This window comes from Camarhynchus parvulus, chromosome 4, assembly GCF_901933205.1.
Source record: "Camarhynchus parvulus chromosome 4, STF_HiC, whole genome shotgun sequence".
Classification (NCBI taxonomy): Eukaryota; Metazoa; Chordata; class Aves; order Passeriformes; family Thraupidae; genus Camarhynchus; species Camarhynchus parvulus.
The window spans coordinates 32,864,169-32,889,623 of record NC_044574.1 but is presented as its reverse complement, the minus strand read 5'-3'; the positions used below and the strand labels follow the sequence as shown (position 1 = coordinate 32,889,623).

At 39.4% G+C, this 25,455-nt stretch overlaps 2 protein-coding genes across 2 annotated transcripts in view; one reads left to right on the top strand and one right to left on the bottom strand.

Moving 5' to 3' along the window:
* DCTD (dCMP deaminase) overlaps nucleotides 1-13,980 on the bottom strand; it is a 60,174-nt gene extending 46,194 nt beyond the window's left edge. The window contains exons 1-2 of the mRNA XM_030948445.1: nucleotides 13,364-13,980; nucleotides 12,141-12,315 (exon numbers count right to left, since the gene is read on the bottom strand). The gene's annotated coding sequence lies outside the window, so the exon portion shown is untranslated. The remainder of the gene's footprint in view (nucleotides 1-12,140; nucleotides 12,316-13,363) is intronic.
* Nucleotides 12,943-25,455, top strand: part of WWC2 (WW and C2 domain containing 2) — a 95,674-nt gene continuing 83,161 nt past the window's right edge. Inside the window, exon 1 of the mRNA XM_030948441.1 lies at nucleotides 12,943-13,457. Within this exon, the coding sequence (XP_030804301.1) occupies nucleotides 13,327-13,457 (131 nt within the window). The 5' untranslated portion in view covers nucleotides 12,943-13,326. The remainder of the gene's footprint in view (nucleotides 13,458-25,455) is intronic.

Sequence of the window (25,455 nt, the reverse complement as noted above, 5' to 3'; positions counted from 1 at the left end):
GAATTCAGAAAGGACATGAGGAAAACCAACCTCAACCCTAGAGGGACAGGTATGGGAGTTCCAGAGTGCTCAGTATATAAACCAGGGGGAAAGGTGGCCAGGGGTCACTGCTTGGGAACTGGCTGGACATCTGTCAGTGGGTGGTGAGCAATTGCCTTGTGCGCCACTTGTTTTGTATATTCCAATTCTCTTTCTATTATTATTATTACCATTATCATCATCATCATCATCACAATCACCATTATTCCTTTCTTTTCTGTTTTATTAAATTGTCTTTATCTCAACCCATTAATTTTAGCTTTTTTTTCCCCAGTTCTCTTCCCCATTCCAGTGGCAGGGGGACAGTGAGCAAACAGCTATGTGGTGTTCAGCTGCCTGCCAGATTAAACCACAACAATAATTTAATTTCAGTTCCTACTCTGCCAATGTTTCCATCTTCATGAACTTAGGTGAATAACTTAATTTATATATCTTAAGTCATAACATGTCTGAGATAATACTTTCTTCCCCTTACCATAGGTAAATGTCTATGGAACATACTTGCTTCCCCAAATTACAGTAGAGTCAGTTGCAAGAATTAATTAGTTAATGTTTGCAAAGTGCTCGGAAGGCAGAAAGCACTCTATAAATGCTAATTATTAAATCAAAGGTTTAGCTGACTTTATTACCAAACTACTAATAAAATAAGTTACATAGCTGTTGCAGTTTGGAAAAAGCACTTTTACTGTCTAAAAGATATAAAGGTTTTAATTAGTAAATATTTTGAATGCATTTTGCTGAGGAAAAAAAATACTAACCGTTAATACAGGTTTTCCCTAATGTAAATGGCTACAAAATATGAACTCCTGGATGCTACTGTAACTTCTGCATATATTATCTAAAGTTTTGTCCCATGACAACAATATTTTTATTTAAGACACATTTTTTGTAATATTTATGAAAAAAATCATGCTTATGTTTGTCAAATAAATGTTTGGATGCAGCAAGAGATTAAAGGTATCATTCTTAGCAGAGAATAGCAAAACCTAATGTAGTGTCAAATTATACACATATACACTTACCATTATTTTTGCCATTTAACTTAAAATCATATTTTGCTAAGTTTCCAAGCTTCTGCTAATTCACAAGGCTCAGCTCTTCCAAATGCTGTACTGTATTTGCACATATGTATTCTGTTATCCACATGTGATCACAGCCAAAAAAAAATCTAGTCTTTTTAGATTAAATTTTAAGCATGCAAACAGATTTGAAAACTTTTCTGTGTAGGCAGTTAGAAAGACTGCATTCTGAAAGTGACTCAAACCTTTGGAAACACTGTAGATCTCTAGCTCCTCCATTTGATCCTGCTAGGAGAAACCTTTTGTTCACCTGCTTGTGATACTTGTTTCCCCTCTGGATGTAATAATATAAACTTGAGCATAATCATAATAATATGTTGATTTGAGTGCAATAATTAATGTATTAACAGAACTGGTTCTGATGCATCCCCTTCCCACATACATTTTTGACATATACTTTCTTTTAGAGCCTTCCAAATGATGATATTATTATTGTTATTGTTATTGTTGTTATTGTTATTATTATTATTATTATTATTATTATTATTATTATTATTATTATTATTATTATTATTATTATTATTTCTCAAGTACCTGGACTAGTGGTTTGAAAAGTAGAAATTTGAAAGTAGATCACGATAATCTTATTCCCTGTTGCAATGTCTGCCTGTGACTGTAGAAAATCAGAAAACTTGAGCCATAAAAGTCCTATTAGCCTGCTTTGCTGAAAGAGAAGAAGTGCGACAAAATCCTCCCTACTTAAAGCTCTGCTGATTGTGGGAGGATAAGGATGCAGCCAGCCAGGCCCATTCAGTGAAGCAATGCAGCCTGGCTGCTGGGGTCAGTTTCTTCAGTCCAGGAGACAAAAAATCTTCCTGCTGTTCCCAGTGCTCTCAGCAGGAAGGAGAGGTCCAGATGTTGCTCCTACTGAAATCAAGGGTCTGCAGCTTCCCAATGCCATAGACTGGTGGCTCCAAAACACCCAACCCTCCCTGGGGAAGGTGGGAGTACGTGTTCATTAATTTGAGCCATAAATCACAACTTCATATGGCAGAAAAATGTCCAGAAAATGATATGCTGCAGTAAAGGGTTATGTCCATTTCTGTGCTCTTACTATAGCTCTTCCAGGCAGATGGGGACTCAGAGCAGGGATGCCAAATCTTTATCTTGCCTCAATTTGTCAAGCTGTCCCTGAAGGAAAGGTGACTGCAATTTTCTGGAAAGGAGGCAGGGTTCAGGGCTGAGGACAGGAAGGCCCATCTAGGAATAGATGGGAAATGAAAATTGTCCAGGAGATTTGTCAAAATGTTAAAGGCGCCCTCAGCAAAAGAAACCTAAGATTACTGAATTTCTCTTAGCCCAGGGTTTTTTGATTGTGTTTTCTTGGGTTGCAAACTTACTTCATAAACCAAAAATTATTATATCTTTACAGAGCAATTCTAGACTACCTAATAAAAAGTTCAAATTATTTTGTGGTTAGTCAAACATTACACATTGTGAAATAAAGTGTCAGTGACATAAAGCAAGATCAGTAGGGCTGAAGTAAGGTCTTAATAATATTTTTGTTGTTATCGCTATAACGATTAGCCCTTATTTTTAAAAAATCACAGAAAATTGCAGAGCCATTCTAGAAAAAGTTTATGGATTTTAAGATTAATGGATGGTATTAAGATTATACTAAAATTTGTGAAAAAAGAATAAGAATCCCTTAAAAATATTTTAAATACTACATGAATTAAATAAAAATGGTTTCAAATAAAATAAAGGTATATACAAATCCTTGCTTGGAAAATTTGAAAATGTGTGTCAGCTTCCTCAGAATAATTCTGATGGCATCAGAGCTCAGAAACAGAGGTCTACTTTGAGTCCTGTATTTTGACTTTGTGTAGTTTAATTTTTTACATTCTGGTATCGCAAGAGATTTTGTTCCATTCATGACAGCATTTTTCTCTAAATGTAGAGAAAAAAAAGGCAGACATGGTCAAGAAATACTTCTGTCTTGTAGCTGGGCAAAAGGCACATTAAATATTAATAAATGATGCAAACAAAATAATGCCTGACAATAAGTTATGAAAAAGTGGGAGATGGCATTGGAATGGGCTGAACTTTGGAATATGATGTCAAAAGCAAACAATAGGGATTCAATAGGGAAAAAAATCGTGTTATTTAGGGAAGAAGTATGCAGGTTATCAGTATAGGAGGGTGCCCTTTGTCCTGGGAATCTGTCTCAGAAGAGAAGCTTCAGTCACAGCAGCAATTTTCAGACACAAGCTCATCCCAATGAGGAGGTGTAACAGAAGGAATTAATCCAGTCTATGGCAAAACAAAATGGAAACTGTTGCAGAGGGGGATAGATGCTTCCTATCTCTGTATCTGGTATTAGTGTGACTACTGATGGGGTGTTAGTTCTATTTCTGACATTTCAAAGAGAAAAGAGCTCCTTTAACTGGAGTGAAGCCAGAAGAGAAAAATGAAAATTATTAAGTGACTGGGAAGTGGGCTTTACAGGGAAAACTTGAAAACCAAAGAAGAGATTAGTAAGTTATTTGATCATATTATTGACACTTGCAAAATAGAAATAATAATTTCCACTTTTTCAGGATGAGATTTAAGCGCATTTGATAAAATACAAGAGTGAAGAATTCTGTTATGGAAATGGTATAGCTATGTTTAATTCTGGTATATATAAATGAAAATCTATGGAGGTTTTAGGATGCAAAAATCCCCTGCTTGACTTGTTTCAATTAAAAATTCAACAGTTACTAACATTCAGCTCTTTGGGTTTCTTGAAATCATTTGAAGGCAACCCTCCTATTTGGTTTGGTATTCCATTACCCTTGTTTAGTTTAGTAATGTAGTTTTCTTCCTACTGGTTACATGGCTGCTTTCAAGAAAGTCTGCTCCTGTGACTTGTCCCAGAACATTTTGCTTATAGAGGTGCTCATTAAAAATATTAATAGCCTAAACACACATTGAGATAATCTCAGATTTCAGAAATCATCCAAGTAACAATCCAAGCAGACTATATCCCAGTGTTGGTCAGGAAAAGCAAGGCTTTCCAGTGGTGAAGAAGCCCTGTTGTACCCTGGAATTGACACTGTTTGCGCTGCACCCAGGCTGGATGCCATCTGGAATGTGGGATCAGGTTAAGAATTAAAATCACTGGACTAGCAGGACATTGCTTGGCACTACAGAAGTATCAACTGTCAGATACTGCAGCAGAGAAAATAAAGTTTTGATAGGCTCATTACCCTTTGTCCTTCATCCATCATGACTTGGCTTTGGTTTTATTCACTTTTGCTATTTCTTAGTTTTCTGCAGGTCCTTCAGTTCAGTGTTTGACATGGTTTCAAAAAATATGACATGACAAAAGCTCATAATTATTCTGTCATGATGGTTTTGTATATTTAAACATATGAATCCTCTGTAAATAAGTAAAAGTTTATGAAAAAGAATTTTAGCTCTGCAGTCTGTTTGGTTTTTTTTTATTTTATTTTGATTTGGAAATGTAATGGTTCACTGCAAGCTCACCAGAGTAAGTTTAATGGATTAGAATATATTATTAAAATGAGACTGCTAGAGAAGTATATTGCACAGATGTGGAATACTGGGAATGTGTTACTGTAAACTCTGCTGCATTAAAAGGCAGTGTACCATTATCTTTTCTTTCTTGCCTTACAGGATTACAGGCAGGAACAGCACTGCAAGTTCACTGCAGTAGGAAAGTTTTATCTATTTCCAGTTTTTCTTCATTTATGTTGATACATCAAAAAAGAGCTCTTAAAGATAAATATATAAAAGCATTACTCTTTCATGTGGTATTATGGACACAAAATGTGCATACATGTGCTTTTTGAGATTTTTATGCTTCTTTTTTTTCAAACATAATTTAAGGATTTACTTCATTCGAGAAAATCTATTTTCATAAACAACTCATTATCTTCTCCTTCCTTGCCTCAGGGTATTTCCTTGCCTCTTCTACCCAAAATAAAACAAAACAATCTTGTGTTAGATTGACCATGATCTATGAAAACCATCTAAAATTTTAAAAATCGGGTTTTAATTGGACAGATCTTTGTTTTCTCTTAACAGCATCTTGGCAGCTGTGATTAGTGATGTCACAGGTAGCTTGAGAACAGCTCATTCCCTGAAAACAGTGTAGAAGGCACACCAGTGGGAAGGGTGTCAACAGCCCTCAATCTCCAGCTGCTGCTCCTTAGAGTCGCAGAATAAGCTGCGTTGGAAGGGACTCACAAGGATCATTGACTCCAGCTGCTGGCCCTGCACAGGACAGCCCCAAGAATCACATTATGCATCTGGGAGTGTTGTCCAAATGCTTCTTGAACTCTATGGAACCACCGAGTCTTCTTCCAACTCTAGAGTGGCTATTGGTGCTGCTCTGAGGCCACTGCAGGATGTGCAGCATATTCCCCTTCACTCAGTGCCCTTCCCGAGCAGAACCCAGACTAAGAAGTCCTGGTTTGACTGGGACTCTCTTTTTCTGGCTGAGTGGAATGGTTTAAATGCCAGCCCCAGCCACTGGCTCGAACAGCAGATGTCACTGTTGGCAGCATGGTCCTTTGCTGCCTGGGCACAGCCACACGGAGAGAGGGACTACAGCCACGTACAAGACTCTTCCAAGAAGTGGGGGCGTGGGGGTCTCCAGAGAAGGGAGCAGCAAGGTTGGTTTAGGTATGACAGTACCTACTGGGGGGCACAGTGACCATCAGTGATAGATCAAAATCACCATGAATTCTGGTTTAAGTAGAGGGGGTGAAACTAGACAGAAGTTGTACCTCGTTCTGTATTTTGAAGATATGCTCCACTTTATTTCCTTGGGGTGGAAGACCTACTTATGCAATCTAAAAGAAATGCCCAAACTTATTGTTTCTGTGTTCCTGGAGCAGAAAGCATGCTGCTGCATAAGAGTATTGCTCTTCTTTCCCAATTATGTTTGGGAAAAAAGGTGTCCACGTTAAGTGATCAGAGAATTTCTGAATCAGTATTTGAAAACACCATTTTTCTTCTTTATATTAACCCCCTCACACTTCAATTTGTTTCAATTACTGAACATAGCATATTGAGTTGTACAGTCATGTATTAATGCTTCTGTAGAAGAACAAATGTCTTTTATGAGTGATGATGTCCACAACACCACTGACAGCTGCAGAGACCACAATCCTGAGACAGTTTATCACTTGTTCTGACTGTCTAGAGAGACTAAAAGCAAAGCACCACTCATTCCAAATATCCAGTCGCTGGCTTGCCAGGGCACCTCTGGCCTACAGTTCAAGAAGCCAGTTTGCAATTCAGCAGATTCTTTGGTTTGGTATGTTTGATTTAAAAGGCGATCTTTAAAATCTTTAAACCCTTTAAAGATGTGGAGAAATGAGCAAACAGGAATATCACGAAGTTCAGCAAAACAAAAAAAAAAGCAAGGTCCTGTACCTGAGGATCTCATGCACCAGTACACATTCCAGGCCAAGGTGATCCTTGGTGATACAAGGTGACCAAGGAAGGTGATCCTTGTCCTCTGCTCAGCACTGGTCACATCTGGCATGCTGGGTACAATGATGGGCTGTCCTGTGCAAGAGTCCAGCAAAGCACCACACAAGGATGATTAAGGGACTGGAGTACCTCACACATGACGAAAGACTGAGCAAGGAGGAATCTTGAGCCTGGTGAGGAAAAGGCTCAGTTGTATTTCATGAATGCATAGAAATGCTGAAGAGAGGATGCAAAGAAGATGGAGCAAGGCTCTTTTCAGTGGTGCTCAGTGACAGGATCAGAGGCAATAGTCACAAACTGAGACAAGGAGTTTCCCTCTGAACATCATGAAACATCTTTTTCCTGTGAGGGTGACCAAGCAGTGGAGCAGGTTGACCTGAGAGGCTGGGGAATCTCCATCCTTGGAGATACTAAAAAGAATGTCTGGATATGATCCTGGGCAATTGTCTCCAGGGGGCCCTATGTAACCAGATTGAACAGGATGACCTCCAGATGACACCCATCCAACCTCCATCATCCCTGTGATTCCTTTGGTATAAGCATCAACTATATATCCTTTTGCTTTCACCTTTACAGAACAGCTGGTGATCAGCAACAGCTCCGACATTTCATAGCCCAAGGATTATGCATTATTTAATACTTAAATTTTGCAGACTTTGACTAGATTCAAAATATTTTTTTAATTCTTGCTCAGTGTTAGCTTTTTATGGTGTTGGAAGCTGTTTCTTTATTAGTGTGTTTCACTTACGAAAACACAAGTGCAGCTAACTACAATTTATGCTTTTATTATATTTTTCCACAAAGAAATTCAAAAGAGAGAACTTGAAATATTGTCATGTGTGGTATTGATGGATCAGTTCCATTTTTGTTATAAATTTGCACAGACTGATTTCATTTTTGCAGCATGGTTTTTAGCCTCACTTAGCAATAAGATAGGATTGAGGTTCCTTTGTTATTGGCTAGGTCAGACATCAAAATACTTCAGACTCATGCAAAGAAACTGTATTTTTGAGGGGAAGAAGAGATGAAAAGTGGGTAAAGGGGAAAATAAGCACATTTTTTATATTAGTTTGGCAAGTCCATACTTCTTTGCATTTAAAATACAATTTTTCATTTGTTAGAAGAAAGGTTCCCTAAGCCTCTCCATCAGTCAGAGAATCATTTTTTCTTTTGTAATGCACATGTTAAGTACCCCATTAGTCCAGTCTACTTCATTCACTGCACAGTGTTCCTGAAAGTACACAAATACAGAGAAGAAATGTACTTCAGGATGCTAAAACATGACATTTCATGTTTCATCTGTTTCCCCCCTTAGATACAACACACAAAATGTACACTAAGTGCTTTCTTCTGGCTGAGGTGGGAACACTTAACTCCTTGCAATAGTAGAGAGGGACTGTTAAAAGCATTAGCTCTGTAAACCTGTGAACTTGAATATAGTTCATAAAACATCTTAAATACTTCAAGAAATTAACTGCTGTTCACTGCCAAAGGAGCTGTTATTGAGAAGTTGCTCCATTCTTCCCTTCATGCCAATCAGCAGTAATCCTCTATTGCTGGCCAGCTTCTTTCTTACATGTGGCCAGAAGAGAAGACCAGGCTCTTGGGACCCTTCCTGGCTAACCAGACATCCTTCATGGTTTTCCAAAGCCATTAGGCAGCAATGAATATACAGAGTAATTTCACAGATATGACGAAATGTAGGAAACCTAGATCTGTGTACAAGTATCAGAAGTACACAAAAGATACAGTGAGACTGTTACTATGGGAGGTTTAATACCAAGACTGCATCGAGAATCTTTTGGGAATATGCATCAGACAATAATTTGAACCTCATCAGTTCTAGGGATTTTGGAACAACCAAAATTCTCCATCTTTTTTTTTCTCTTTGTCCACAGAAATTTCAGCAGTATGAATCAGACTTAACAGAATTGAATGTTAAATCAGTTTAATGAGTGGCTTGAGGTGAGTTTGAGAAGATTTTACCATGAAAATGTTGCTCACATTTCCACAGCTAACTTTGAGGCAAAGCTCGTATCATTTCCATTCTAAACTTTTAATTTTCTACTCTAAACTTTTAATCAGACTAACACTAATTTAAAATCATTCTCTGTGCTTACTTTCATTACTTTCAGATTCATATTATCACTGAAAAATGTGACTGCTCGGTATTTTCTCCTATGCATGCCTGAAAGAAAAAAAAAAAAAAAAAAAAGAGGCCAAAATTCTGGGGAAAAAAAGGGCTAGTATATTAATTTGAAGTAGAACCTGGCATAGTCTTTTTTCACTGATACTCTGGGAAATCTTTGTAGAACTGTCTAAGCAGCAAGCTGTTCAAATGGATGTAAGTGGATAGAGCAGGCTTTGGAATAACAAGAAAAGCTGGATGAGCATAAACATTATCTGGCTCCATCGATTCTGCAGAGCTTCATCATAAATTCAACCAGAAACAGTATTATTCAAAGATCTTTCACTGTCAGATGCATACATGCATCAGAAGCTGACAACAGTAAAAGCAGCACTCCTCCTCCTTTCCTCCCTCATGCATGTACACAGTTTTTCTTTGCAGGACTTTTTAAACACTTTTAAAAAGTAAAAATGTCACTGTATATGGGAGAATTTTTGGTGTGTGCTTTCTTCTTTGAAACCATAGCTGTCAGATAAAATTCACCATTATTAAATAAATATTTATAATGCTGAAAATACAGATTACTTTTTAGAGTTCTACAGTAGCTACATGTGACAGAAGTCAGACTCATGGAACATATTTGGTAGTTTAATTGCTCAAAAAAACCCCCAACATAACAAATATATATTTTTAAATATTTTCGTCAGATGCTTCTAGAAATTAATTCTGTTGCCATACTTCACAATTCATTCAATACTCAAAATCTGTGTGCAAGTAGTGACAGCTGAGCTATGGAAATTTTCAGGGAAACTGCTGCAGCTCCTGCTTCAGAGCCATTTGTGGATAGTAGAAGTTAGAGCTGTAACAGCTGTATATTTCACCAGGGATGACACTCCAGTGGATCATCAAATTAGGGGAGTCTCCTATTAGGGAAGGACAAGGTACAAACACAGGTTTATTTGATCACAGTCAGTTCCAGGAACAGCCTTATTATGAAAGAAGCAGCAAGCAGGGAGTATTGGGAGATTAACTACATTAGCAAAGACTGGAGTGGGTATGTTTCTTGTTATGTGACAGGATACAAGTACAGGCCTTTGAAGACTTCCTTTGGATACATTTCCATACTTGTATCCTGAATTTTCACAAAGACATTTTTTCTTCTAGTCAACACAAAACATTTTTTCTTCTAGTTATGATTCTAATTCCCTTTAGCTCAATTCTTTAACTGTGCACTACTTAACATGGGAATTTCTTCAGGCCACTTCAACATGCATATGCAAAGCAAAAGATAGGAATGATTAGCTCTTTCACACTGATTACCTCTTGTTATCCATCATATTTTCTGATACTTAAATCATGCCATAGCTAGATTGTTTTGTGCTTTTGGACACCTCATTCATATGAACCCTTCTGTGTTTTGAATAAAGCATGCTTACATCTTGTGAACTATGCTGTCTTATGTAATTAAGCCAAACAATCTGTGGTACGCTGTCAGCTGACAATGTCAGCATAACATGCTAGGCAGGTCATCAGTTGAAATGCAGGAGGTATACTTGAAAAAATACCTTCAAAAAGCCATATACTCTCACTGGCAATATTAAAGGTCTGTTTACACAAATAACACCTACTTTTTGTCCATCTGATGTCAAGCACTGTCATGCCTCAGTAGCCCTAAACCAGCATTCTGGACTGTAGACTCTAACAATGGAGGGAAACACAATGAAGTACTCAAATAATGGAAAACAGAGGGAGGAAGGGGTGAGCCTAACACCATGCAGCAGTTTATACTTCAGTGTAAGCACATCTGTATATAGACACACAAGCATATATGTAAAAATTAGACAACTATGCAATGACTTCAGTGTATTAATTTCCAAAGTTTAAGAACGACAATTTCCATTTATTTAGGAGAATTAAAATATTGACATCTTCTTATGAGAAGTATTACATTGGTAAAGATGGTTATAACTCAGATCCACATCCATGTGGATCTCATCTGACCAAAAATCAAAGATGTGGGTCTGCCTGCCATGGTGGTGACAGAGACTAGGAGCTGAGTATTCCCTCAGGTGCCATGACTGCCTTCAGAGGAAGTATTGACACAAATGATGTTCCAGTTTTGTCTTGCTATAACAGATTTTCTAATTTTATTCTTTCTTCTGTGTGAATTATTTAGGGACTAGGAGTATGGGAGTGCTGCTGTATAACAGGCCTGTTTTTTCAAGATGAAAAAGGCTATATTGTTATAAAAGCTCCTGGGTAATGCCAAAGATCAGTAACTGGCAGTTGGTTTCAGAAAGAAATGTATATCCTCTATAGATTTTTATCAACTTACATATTGAAATGTCTTATTGATAATGCAAATGAACTTTAAAACAGAAAAGGAAATTCAGTTTATCCTGTCCCACAACCGCCACATGTAATTTCTCACTATAGGGCAACACCTATAAACAAATTATAAAATTGAGTAGGCTGTTTAAAAAGACACAAACTAAATGCTTGGTAAATGTGGGGATGCTTTTTTACTGATGGACAAGAAAACTGGCCCTTAAAATCAAAAAGCTCAGTGAAACAATATTGTCAGTGAAAAGAAATGCATCTGTCTCTTTAATAGCCAATGATCCTGCTGCATTCCCTAAGAAGCTCAACTCTTATGGATATGCAGAAGTTAGCACAGCTCAGTTTTTCTCCACTGTTAACTACCAGAACCTTACTTCATGTAGGAAGTACAGTTTCACTGCACATTACCTTAGACATCAAAATCTTCAAAAAAGTCTGGAGGAGGGAGGCATATGGGTCATTTGGAGACAAGATTGCAGAATAAAATAATAAAATGCAGATCTTATCTGTACCAGACAGGCAATTAGCTAAATTACAATAATATCTTGCTGGTACATTTTTCTATTTAGAAGCAGACCCAACAGTAGGACTTAGATAACTGTAAATGAGTTACTTCAATGCTTATCAGATATGTGGCCTCTGAAGTGGAATCCAAACACTTGTTATGCACAGAACAAGTCCAGTACTTAATAAGTGTAAATTGCCCTAGAAGAATAATTTATAGAGCTGAGCACTAGAAAGCTATAATGGAGAAGATAAACAGGCATAAAAAACCCCCAAAACCAAAACAAAAAGCCCCAAAAACCAAAATAAACCCCATCAACAAAACAAAACAAACAACAAACAAAAAACCCCAAACAAACAAACAAAAACCACCACAAAACCAGCTCTGGGTTGGAGACTTCCTTTCCCAGGAAAATCTTGTCACTTAAACCCGGTAACTTTAAATGAAAAGAAATAAAACATTCTAGGAAACAGGGACTTGAGTTACCTAGGAGTTCTAGCTGCTAAACTAAAGAGTCATATTCCCCCATTGATGCTCTACTTCTGGTGCCAGATCTTGGGAATCAGATACACATGGAAATTAATAGAGCTCATTAAGTTACCTTCTATCAGCTGAACCATGGTAACCAGCCTGGGGTGCTCTTCTCCTGTGGCAAATGAGAGCTAAACACTCAGTAACTCACACCTGGTGTCTATACTTAATGCGATTTAGCTGCTTGCTTTTCAGGCCACAACAGTCCGGGGCACCCTGGCGCACACGTATCTTCACTGATGATTCTGTTAAAAAAAACCCAAACCAACAAAGACACAAAAACAAAACTAAAGACACTAAGTTTAGGTACTTCCATGGTTAAAGAGGGGTACCCATTTGTATTTAAATTTAGAACTCAAGTATTTTAAGTAACAAGGTCCTTTTTAGGAACCCTTGAACCTTACTGGACTTTAGCGAGAGTTCACAAGGATGTCAAGGGAGGTTGGATGGGAGAGGGAACCCGACACCGCCCCGACTCAGGGAATGGAGAGAGCAGCGACAAAGCTGCCTTTTCCCGGGGCACGTTCCCCGCGCTCCGAGGGCCAGGACATGCCCCGCGACAGCGTCTCCCGCGCCGCCCGGTGCAGGGCCGCAGCAAGTTCGCAGACAAAGAACGGGGCGCGCCGGTGTCCGTCATTCCGGGCGCTGCTGTCCCCCGCGGGGCGGCGGTGACCGCGGGCCTCCCGGCCCCGCCGGGCTGGGGGGACGCGGCCGGAGCGCTCGGCACCGCCCGTCCCCCGCGGGGGGCTGTCTGCTGCCCCCACGCCGGCCGAGCCCCCGGGCAAAGCTCGATGGAAGCAGGCGGGCCCCTCTCGCAGCCTTTCCCCCGCTCCTGCCCGCCAGCCGGCTCTACGCGCTGCCCCGCCGGCCGCTTCCGCGCCGGATCCGCGACCGGGGCCTGCCCGGCCCAGCCCGGCGGGCAGCGCGGCCAGGGTTAACCCTGAGGAATGCGGCGGGAGGAATGTGCATGCAGATGAGATGGATGCTAATCTCATGCTAATGAGCGGCGGCTGCGGCCGCCCGGGGCTCAGCCGGGCTACCCGCGCCCAGACGGCAGCTGGGCTCCGCCGGCAGCTCTGACCCGCCGCGGCGCGGGCGAGGCGGCAGCCGGGCATGGTGGACTGAGACCCGGCAGAGGGCTTCCCTGTCTCCCGCGAGCCCCCGCTCCCGGCCCCTTCCCCGGCCCGGCTCGGGGCTTTTCCCGCTTCCCGTCTTTCTTTCTGTCCCTATGGAGCAGCTACCCCCGCCGACCGACCATGCCTAGGAAAGCGGGGAATGGGCAGCTTCCCTTACCCGATGGCTGGGAGGAGGCGAGGGATTACGATGGCAAGGTCTTCTACATCGACCACAACACCAAGCAGACCAGCTGGATCGACCCCCGGGACAGGTGGAGCGCGGGCAGGGAGGCGGCGAGGCCCGGGCGGGCGGTGGGCTCGGAGCGGCCCCGCCGGGAGGGACGGGCGGGGGGCGCGCCGGAGGGTCCCCTCTCGGAATGGGGAGCGGGGAACAGGAGAAGTCCCTGCTTGCAGCCGGGCACACCGTGCCCTCCTGCCCACAGGCACGGCTACAGGCTTGTTTCTAAGCCTGTGGCGTGAGTTGGTGTTGGGACGGGGAGGAGAAGCCTGTAGAGTTCCTCTCTGGGAGCGGCCGGGGGTTGCTGGCATTTGGGAAGTTCCCGACAGGTACCAAAGTTTGCGAGTCCCTCCCAAAGCGGAGGCGCTGGCTCCTCGCCCTCCCTCTCCTCTCCTCTCCCGCGGGCGCTGCGGAGCGGGGCCGCCTCCCCCCTCCTGGCTGGCGGAGCATCCCGGGCGCAGGGCCCCGCCGTGTGCCCCCGCTGCCCTGGCCCGCCCGGAGCCGTGTGCGGAGCTGCCGGGGCTGCCGGAGGCCTCGTGTGCTCGCTAGGCCTCAGCGAGCCCAAACCCGCTCAGCCCCCGCCGGCCGGAGCCCGCCGTGTGCGCTGCCCCTCCCGGGGCTGAGCTCCGTAAAACTCCTGTGGGAGTGCTTCGGCGAGTGAAGCACCCTGCGCCGAGGCTGCTCGTCCCGCAGTGCCCGGGCAGCTCTGCCCGCTGGACACGGATGCTGGCTGTGTGCTGGACACGGATGCTGGCTCTGTGCGCCGGCTTCAATGACTGTTTGTAATAGCTGCATCACAGGCGCACAAGATACCTCAAAAACTTATCTTTTGTCCGAAGTGCTGCTGAAAAGTAATGACACTCCAAAACTTTGTGCGTATTATGAAATACGATGTTGCAGTTGGAAACAGTGCAGTCTTATTATTTAAAAAAACAAAACCAAACAGACTTCTAAAAGACACTATAAACTTCTGAAACAAGCAGCACTGAATTATAAATGAAGGCCTTGGTTTATGTTTCTCAGGTGAACTTAGGAAAGGTGGTTGTGGCGAAGCTTGCTGGCTGCAAGTTGCAGAGGGAAGTTTTGACGAGCATCATGTGCTGTGTAAGGCCTACTGCTCAGTCTTACTTGCTATAACAGCAAATTCCAGTAGTGGCAAGCTTCATGCTTAAATTCCTCTGTACTTCACAACATGTTAATTACCTTGAAAATATTAAGAGGTTATAAGGTATACAGGACAATGTTATTTCTTACACCTGGCATTCTTGGGTGATTTTTTTTTTAATGCAGGCAGTATAAAATTTCCGTCTTTACTGTCTCTAGAAATAGAGGATATGAAGTTTTGTTCCGTTTTAGACCTTAAATGTGTGTTTTCAAAGCGGAATAAAATATAGTATGATTGAAGCAAAGCAAAATGTGATATGGAATGTACTTGTTCTAATACTGCCTCAATGAGTATACTGCTAATTTAATTTAATACATTCTGTAGTCCTGAAAACTTCAAGACTATTCATATTTGATGGTAAAACTTGAGTCTTCACTCTCCTGAGCAGAGTAGACAGCGACATAACACTTGTGTGTTTGCCATCCTATAGGGATAGGATAAATATTGTTTCATTAATGCCTTACAGGTGAAAGGGAAACCAAGTCCTGAGACCATACTCCCTTAGTTCTCATTACAGATTATAAAGACCTTTTCAGAAGAGTAGTGTTTGAAATAATTGTTAACTTGCGTCAGTCATGCAAAACAAACAAAAAGGGATTTTGCCCTAGGTACTTAAGAGAATCCATGCTTTAGTGTACATGGCTCAGCTGTGAAGCTGAATTGCCTGCACAGAAGAGAGACTGACAAGTCCATTTGATGTGCAACTTGCAGTATTTGTATTTACGGTGTCTTTGTTTGCAGTTTGTATTTATATTGGCAACCTGTTTTGGAAAAACGGATAAGAAATTGGTGAAAGTCTTGTGATGATTTTGCTTTAGATTCAGTTTTATCTTCCGTGTATTCAGAGACTATACATTTGGAAACCATACAGGACATTATTTGGGCTTGCTGTCAGAAAAGTTGAAAAGTGATTTTCCAGGTTTGTCAATACAATAAAAACTGGATTAATGTTGTTTCTAAAACTCATAATGAATTGTCAGAATGAAGGTAATAGATTATAAAGAATGACTGAAAACATGTTGCCTTGTCTGGTGATACTTTAGGACTTTTTTTCCCCCAACTATTTTCTCTCATAGAGATCATAAAGTTTTCATGGTGTACCTGTGGAATATTATAGTACACAGGCTTCCAAAATGTTTCATTGGTAAGGCAAGTATAAAATAGATAAGTTTTTGCTGATAATATTCCTTCTGCTGGTGTTACACTGCATTCCCTGGACGATTACATAGAAAGTCATGCTTGATGTTCTAAAATAATTTTTAACCTCTTTGATTGAGAAGATACAAATACTGAAGACTAGTGCTGTGAGACATTAGCCATATGTTTGTAAATTGCCAGGTATATTTGAGCACAGTTGGGAACTTTGTTACTGGTTTAAAATATTCACATCTAGATATAAGAGGACAGTTGAAAATGCCATATTTGAAAGCTTCTTGGAAATTTGTGTTTGTGGTTGTTGTGCTTTTAATTATTTTTTCCCGTGTTCTTTTCTACAACATGTATTTGTTACTGCTTAGGTGGTGCAGGTCTGTTGATACAATTATAGCCTTGTGTACAACTGGAAAAAAACTTACATCAGCTTCAAGCTTGGGACTCAGTTTTCAGTTTTGCCCACTTTAGGTATTTGAATAATCCCACTAATGTTAGAGAATCTCACACTTTCAAGGGCAGTAGTGACTTAGCTTGTGTTTTGGGAGTGTTGTGGAAGCTCAGGGTTTTTAATGTTTTGCAATGTTCAGCAGTGATTTTTCTCTCCAACTACTTACTGTACTGTGCTGATTTGTTTTAAAGGCTAGTGTCCCAAAAGAGAGGGCCACTTGAACTTTAAGATCTATAATTCAGATAGACAGAGAGACATAAGGGCAAGAATGTGAGAGTTGTAGCAACATTTTCAGTCACTAAATATACAGATGTGATTTCTCTGTTCATGACTCTCTCAGGCTACAGCAAGCTGAGAACTTGCTGGTCGTGACCGTTCTTCTGGAACTGGCTTATTGTAAGCAGGGAAACAGACCAAGTATAAATTTTATCCTCCTACTACTTGATGAAAATATTAAAAGATAGCTATGGACTGAAGAGGATGAAGCAGATGAAAAGGGGAGAAAGGGTTAGAGGAATTCATACTGGTTTGTTTCAAGTTCTTGGAATACTGAGTAATTATAAAGTATTGCTTTGGGGTCTTTTTCCTGTTAATTAATAGGGGCTTGGGTGGGACAGGAATTTGAAAAGGAAAATTCTTTTATTTTTCCATCATTCAACACATTTTAAGTAGGCCTCATGTTTGTTATATTCCTTCGTGGAACCAACAGAGTAATGCACCAAGGAGGAATGAAATGGAATCTCAGTAATCGGAATTTTTCAGCAGTTGGATAATCCTTGGTTTTCTTACTCTGAATTCAGGGCTTCTCATGTCTTGGTTTCTACATAATAAATAGTCCAATGCACACTGCTGATCACCATTGACTCAAAACAGATGGGGTTTTTTATTGCTTGCCTATAATGAGTTCTGCATCACAAATTCTGAAGCTGCGAGTGATCTTCATTTAAATCTTTATCTGCACTCCTGTCCCACTCCTGTCAGTGGTAAGGAATGCGATGCTATGAAAACAAAATTATCCTTTCTGCTCTCACTTCACTTTCCATTGAGGTCTAAAACCTTTTTAAAATACATTTGTACATTTGAAATAGTTTATAGTAACTTCTGCTGAAACGTTTCGAGAGTACTTGCTAACTGTATAGCTAAGAAAGTGCTTGAGAAACATTGGATGTCAGAAAACCAGAGAACTTTACAACTTAAGACATTGTGAAAGAGTTTGCTTTGTGAGTAGGGAAAGCAGTTTCCATTGCTGCTCTCATCTTTTGGGGAGGGGAAAACACTACAAATTTTAGCATGGGATTTTGTAACTTCTGCTAGATTTGTCTGAATTAGAAAATTTACTAGGTTTCAGCAATTAAATGTAATTTGCCCTTTTTCCATAGAAAAGAAGGGCAGTTAATTCCTTACCTTTTCACTGGAACTTGCTTTCTTTTGTCTTGTGGACAGCAGCGACTGTGAGGACTGAAGATACTGAAGTTATTTAAGCAGGGGAACTTTCATCCCGTCTCTTTCCTGGACATTGCTGTAGCTCAGGGATGTATGGTAAAAGACTTTCAGTCACAGCAGAAACAGGAGTCATATAAGACACTGTGCTCATTAAAGGTAGCCATCAAGAGGCAAGAAGAAATGAAATAACATGGTTAGAGGCATCATCAGAGACTTGAAAATACATTTGGATTGATTCTTTCATGCATGTAAGAGAGTTGTGCTGTGACAGATGAATAAAATAATGTGTTAGTTATTACAGCTTGAAAGGAATTGATCTTAATTCTAAGTGCTGACCTCAACATTGATTATTTACCACTGCAACAACTACCTGATAATGGCCTTTATTTAGGCTGCTGCTTGCTAAGACTGAATTTAACCATCACTGGTTTCTCACATCATTTCTCATTCCCTTTCTATCTTCCCTTCCCTTGTTTGCTAGTAACTGAGGAGGGAGTGAGGCTTTCATGTTTTTGATGGTGTGGAGCTACTAAATGATTCTTAATAAGCAATGGTCAACTTGCTCTTTTGAAAAATTAGTAGAGAATCCTTTGATGGCACTCCGAGATATACAGCTTGAAATAATCTTGTACTGAGGGCAACAATTTTTTTCCCGAGATATCTTTTTCTTCCCTGTTTCATCCTGTAGACTAATTTGCTGGTTTTTATCCCAAATCCACCTAATTTATTCCTGCCTCCTTGTCTGCTCAGGAATGTGCATGCTCCCTGTGAAACTCTCTAGTATCTCGTTCTGATTTCAGTGACAGGTTGAGGACTGCTTTTACTTAATTGATCTATATTTATTCAAAATAAAACCCATGATGCAAGTACTGAACATGCAATGAGAGACTAGCTGTGTCTGAAGTTCTGACATCTTCATTTGTTTATCTAGTGTAAAGTAGAATTCTAATATTGCAATGGTACCATAACTGTGATAGCATCACACAGTGTTAAAATACAAAGTGATTGTGTATGTGAGTTTTTTAACCAGTCTGTCATTTGCATGGGGCTGTGTGTTGTTGATTTTAGCATTAGTGAAAATGGCTATGGTAACTCCGAGATAAGGCTTTTATTCTTTATTTCTCTGGGAGTGATAGAGCTGCACTGTGTCTTTCATCTCGGGGCATGTGAAATTAACAAGTCAGGAAATGCTGTGGACTATTTGCTTATGTGTGCAAAGTATGTACTGCTGGTCACAGCCAAGAACTGTGACCTGGTATGTGAAGTGGGACAAGTGCTGTAGGCTGTGGTTTATCCAGACCTGTGTCTGTAGTACTTGCCTACTAGAACTATTTCGATTAAAACCTACCTTCACTTACAAAATAATGTTACAATAGTTGTCATGCACTACATAAGACTTAATGAGAAGTTGTACACATTAAGGAAAATAGCGAGAGTCAATATATAGATCAAATACGAAAAATTATTTATAACTTTAGAGATCTGTACAGATTGCATTAGGAGTTCTTGATTTTTTTTCCAGTTAAATAACCAGTTGTCAGCTGTTTGGCTAAAATTCTGTGCTTTGAATATGATACTAAGGTTATTCTAATATGATAAGAGGATTTCTCTACTTCCACTTACTAATGTTTGTAACATCAATAGATAAGTTGAATTTTGTGAGAAGTGTTTTATTTTGGTTTTTTGCTACCTCCTTCTTTTTATCCTAAAAAAGTATTATAGGTATCTGTGATTTAACAATTTATGCATCACACAGGTGACTGAAAACTGGACTCATACTCCTGGAAGTAATGAAAAGATTTAAAATGGACAAACAAAAATTTACATACAGTAGTATTTCTATGGAAATACACTTTCAGAAAGGCATGAATAGAAATTATTCTAAGATTCCACAACTGTTATGCTGTGTGTTTAAGTTCTTATGGATTTAAGCTACCTGGAAGGAGAGCAGAAAAGCATTCCAGGAAGATAATGCAGCCTACTGAGTCCAAACTGGCATGGTTCTGCTTACATGTCCTCCTTCTGCCACCAAAACTGAGCCCAGGAGATGATTTGGCTAAAATGAACCCCATTGTTTTAGGGTTGTTTTCCAGCAGAATCAGCGTGTTGTGTTGCTGACTGGGTACTAATGCTAGTGTGAGCCAGGAGGCAAGTCCAGAGCTGGGAGCAAAAGGGGAGAATGGTGCTGCAGAAATCAAGATGAAGATCAATCCTAGTTGCCATGGAACTATTGTCTTAGGTGTCCATTCCTGTTGTGGGGTGTCTCCATTGTTTTCTTGTGCATGTCTTTGTGTTCACCTTTGCTGGGTGAGTCAGTAGTAAAACTGTCACAGATGTCCTGATTCTGAATATGTTTTCTGTAACCAAGAAAACTTGATGATGTTGCAGAATTTTTTACTGACCTTTTAGAAGTTTGTTGCTGTGAAGCTTGTGTTGAAGAGAAATTTTGTCATTGTGTGGTTGCAGAATTAGAGGTTGTTTTTTGGGAATGTGCTGCTGTTGACAATATGCTTGTGAATAGCTAATTTCTGCTGTTAATGAAAGAGATAAGAAATTCTTTGACTTTAATGCATTTTGTTCCTAATTATTCATAAGACGTGTTTTATGCTCTGGTGCAAAGTGTCTCACCAGAATGATGGTGTAATTCAAGATTTTTAATGTCTTATTGTGTGAAGCAAAGTGGAGCCATTTGTCTTCATGCATTTGAGATCATCATCTGTATGGACAGCTTGACTTGTCCTTCATTTGGAAGGAGCAGCTAGTGGCTGAAAAGGGGAGTTATACATTAGTTATGGTTTTCCTTTTGGGTTTCTTCAGTAATTTGAAGGGATTTGCATTGTGGATGTAGATTTTGGGTCTTTCAAATAGCACATATTGAGTATTGATGAAGACTCTTGCTCTTCCCAGTGACTTTTTCTGTGCAAAACTGTTAATGATGGTGAAGTTCCTACCTGATGAAGTCAATCTCTGACTCTTGTTTTTAAAAGAGCTTCTTGGGGGAGAGATTCCTTCCCCTCCTTTGTTCAACTGTACTTTTTAAAAGCTAATTTGCTTTTGGATTTCTTTATTTTTGTTTGTTAGGACTTGTGGGCTAGAGGCAGTCTGTCAGTTTATTCTGTTGGCTGAAACAATCATTTGCATCTTATAGAACAAGATCAGATGCTGTCCTTTCAACTTGGATACTGTTTGTACTTGAAGAAAGGCAACTTTATCTCATCAACTCTGAATACATATTGTATTCAAAGTAATTGTGTGGGTATATAAAGACACATTATCTTGGGCCAGCAAACTTGAACTTCTGTATACTCTTGCTGTGTGCAATACAGTATTTCAAGTTGGACTGGCTTTGATGTCTGTGCTATTTTTCTCAATTCATGAAATAAAACTTCAATCTTTATTTGAAAAGCAAAAAAGCACAACCTACTGGAATGCCTTCCATAATATGCTGATTGATTTGGTAATAATGCTTTCAATATCTAGAAATATCAGTATTTTTTGACTTGATACGGGGGGAAAGATCTAGGAGAATCTGTATTTTAACTAAACTTTATGAGAACACGGTTTTTATATAAGCAACTTTCTCTTTGTTAATGAAGGAATAGTACTTTACACACCTATTATTTCATTTTAAAATACTTTTAAGTGCTAACCTGTAGTTTTGTCCAGATAAGCTTATTTTAAGGCTTACAGATCTGACTGGTGGAGAAGTCTTATTCTGATTCAATGCCTGGCCCTTCGAGCTTACCTCCCTCACAGAACTAGGAATGTCTGCCTGGCGATGGGGCTGGTTTTAATCATATGGCAGATGAACTTTTGATAGTCTGCAAATTGTGTACAAGCACATCCTGCCATATGGCAGAGAATATGCCCAATGCATGATGAATGTCACCTGCCTTTTAGCTAAGTGGCAGGCGTATGTCTCAGTAGCATCTTGTCAAGATGGCTTTGACCAAAGCACAGGTGTCCCCTGTCGTATGGCTGCATGGCAGTGTTTTATTGGGATCACACTGTGAAGGAACAATTCTGGTCTCTTCTGCCTGTCACTCACTAGGACACTTCTGGGCAGGGTATTTGCTGTATCGTTCCTGTAGTGCTTCCAAAAGAGGAGATATGACCCACTTTGGCTAAAAATGTGGGCATCTTAACTTTACTTGCGGTCTGTGATGGAGTGCAGAAAATTGTCAGGGAAAGAGATTTATTTATTCTTGATAGAGAAACAATGGGATGGGTTTTTTTCTTTTGTCTAGTACTGTCAGTGGTTAAACTGCAGTGTAGCCCAGAAATGTCTGTCTCGTGAGAGGCCATGATGATCTGATCTACAATGAGTACTCTTATGCAAAACCTAGTCCCTTCATTCTTAATGCACATTTTCTTGATTATGCAAAAAATGTCTATGTGGAGTTAAACTTCTTGCCTCTTCACCAGCGTTTAACAAAATGTCTATGTGAAAACTCTTAACTCCTCTTAGAAAACCAGTTAAAAACCAGTTTGCATCAGGGATGTGATTCAGATTTATGTGGTCGATTTTTGAAATGCTGTTATTTAGCAAGTGATTACAGTGTCATCTTTTGGTTTGATTCATGTTCCTGAACCATTCTGACTGTTGCCTGACTCTTGCAGAGCCTGACCAAGGAGTTGCTGGTTTTGGCTTCCATTGCACAAAGCATGCAGCAGAGGCCAGTTGTCAGTGGAGGAAGATTTATAGTGCAGGAAGGCTGAAACAGCTGGGAGGTGAACTACACGGGGAATATTTGGATGTTGTTCTTAGTTTTGGGAAGGCAATGGGAAAAGTAGGACATCTAGTGATATCTAATTGACTTTGCTTCTGTGAAATAGACTGTGGTCACTACTGCTTATGAAGCTTCTTTGACTTAGATTTAGTCTTTGGTGGGTTCATAAGAGATGCTCGTGACACCAAGTTTCCTTGTGAGATAAGTGACATTTTTGTTTCATAGATTATCCACCACTCAAGTGTACTTCTGTTGTCATATGTGTGTTGTTACTTGGGACATGATTTAAATTTTAAGACATTTTGTCTGTCCTGGTTTGCACTGTGAATACCCAGCTTGAGGTATCTCTGTATACATTGTTTCTTGGTAGAGCATTAAATAATCTACTTTTATTTTTTAATTATTTTTGAAGAGAGATGGCAAAAATACTCTTTCCTGAGAAACTCATGAGGCTTCAGAAGTTTGGGAGCTCAAATTTCATATAGAAAGCATTTTCTCAGTAGAAATGTATTAACACATTACTTGTGTTCTTAATTTATTGTTAAAACTGTGGCAGAAGTCAGGGTGTGCCTAAGGGCTCTATGAGACTTGATAATGCTTTTATGTACTCTTGGGGATGTACTCCCATGTGTACCAAAACTCACTGTCCATCTAAATCTGTTCCCCCTATTCCTAAGACCCATACAATGTATATTCAGTGTAGTCACATGTTACAGAAAAGAAAAATCAGGTCTTTTTCAGTTCTTTCTGTTAGTGCTGTCTTAATGTGTCCTCATCTTATACAGTAATTTGTGATAAATTCTAAATTATGACCTTGAAAATGTTATTTGTGACTGTATTTTTTCTGAGATTTATTTTAGTTACGTTCCCAGTAATGGAAAATTTTATTGTGTGCAGGATCTGACTCAAATGGTATTTTGGGTCTTTTGTTGCTTGAGATTTTAAGTGTGAAGTGCAAAGACTTGCATGTAGCCCCCCTTTTTTAGTTTGGATGGAACTGTACAGTGGAAATGAGTTCTAGTTTGGAATGCTATGGGCTTCTTTCAGAAAGATTTACAAAATAAGTTATGGTATGAGTTTAAGGCACAAAACTATTTAGTATTGCATTCAAGAATGAACATTGACAAACTGACAAAACAGGCATTGGAATGTCCATAGGGTTGGAGTAAGATTAAGAAAACGGGATAGTTCTCAGATGACGTGATCTCTGACTTGAATTTCACCAATTTCACCCTGCTGAAGCAAGTTAGAGTGTTCCCTTTAGTTTATGGATTAATTAATTAATTGGTTTGAAATGTAGACATGTGGAGAAATCCCAGAAATCAGTGTCTTCTTTTCTATATTTTCATGTCTTAATTATGCTGGCTAACAGGAGTTTTTTCAAAAATTTTCATGTTTCCCACATTATTTTGCAGTTTACAGCTATGTTTTATGCAGAAGAGGCAGGCTGAGATGGTGTTTTACTGGGCTACAGTATGAGGAAGACTCATTTGGAATGGAAGTATCAAATATTTAAAATATATTTGGCTTAAGCATTGAGGAGTAAATGGGCATAGATAAGAGAATGCAATTCAAGGCAGCAATCTGACAGGAGATTGACATGACCTCTTTCTGTCATGTTGCAATGTTTGAAATGAACTGCTAACACATTTACAGTCATTCTAATGAGTAGTAGAATGCCATGGATGTGAATAATCATCTGAAACCTCTACAGGACATTCCTGAAATAGTGTTTAAATGACTAGAGATATTATGGGATGCAGGAAAGTATACAAATACCATAAGCCTTTTAGTCAGGCTAGCCTGGTCAGTGGTTTACTACTGCAGCAAGGCTGACTATGCAGGATTATTTAGTACACAGCAAACAGATGTTCTGCTCAAGTTTCTGAACTCTGCATATTCTTTTCTGGTTTTTGGGTTTTTTTTTGTCTCTATTATTGATAATCCCTAGGCTCTCATTTTATATCTACTCTTGGAGAGAAAGTTAGTGAACTGAAGTTGGAAGTTTGCTAAGGGGTTGTTGGTTAAGCAGCTGTTAGCTAAATTAATGATGCTATGGTCTAGAAGATGAATAAATTGCTGATAGTAAAAGAAATTACTATGGTGGTATAGTAATACCACCATAGTATATATAATATAGTAATATTTGGTTGTTCATTCTTGCTTTTGCCCTTGTTTGCTTATGTGGTTGTTCTGGCTCACTTGCTAGCATGACTTAGAATGATGTAAAATGAGCCACGGGCTTCTGTGCTGTAGCAGGTTGCTGATTTGCATTCAGGACCTGGCTGGCCTGTTGGCTCATACATGAAAGACATCAAAACTTTATTTTTCCAGGCAAGATTCTGGCAAGAAAATGAGCTTGGAGGACGAATGTAGAACAGTTAGGGATTTTTAAAGCAAAATCCTTAGAACCTCCTGGATTTGATATTTCATGGGTTTGGTGGGATTTTTTGATTGTTTGTACTTTTTGTTGGGGTTTTGTTTGTTGTGGGGGTTTTTTTTGGTGGTTTTTTTTTTTTTTTTTTTTTTTTTTTTTTTTTTTTGTTTTTTGTTTTTTTTTTTTTTGTTTTGTTTTTCCCTTCTTCAGCCAGGTTTTGATGAAAAATTGTAATGTATCTTCTTTTTGGCCAAAATTGTGGTGCCTAGTATTTTAAAAAAGAAACAGCAACAACAACAAAACAAACTAAAAAATGCCCTGAAGTAATGTTCCCATAATTAACACTTATGATTAATCATTTAATCAATTTAATTATTTTTTATTTTATTCTGAATTTGGCTGGTGTCCTAGTTAGTTAAGCAGCTTCATCCAGCTGCCTGAAATTCTTGAAACACTTTCACTGCAGGTGTCTGATGTCAAGGGATGAGAGTATTTAAAGAACCCTTCTTGTGGCAGAACTTATTGAGGTAGTAGATCACTGCTTATTAAGGTAATAGGTTTCTAACAGATCTTTTGAGGATAAACTCATAAATAGCTATTTTGTAATACTGTATTTGAATTTTTTAAAGTGGCCAATATTAGAATTTTGTCTACGTGCCCTCTTTTTACTTAGGTGTGGTAAGTATCTGTTTAAGATACTGTTTAAGACTCGCAGAA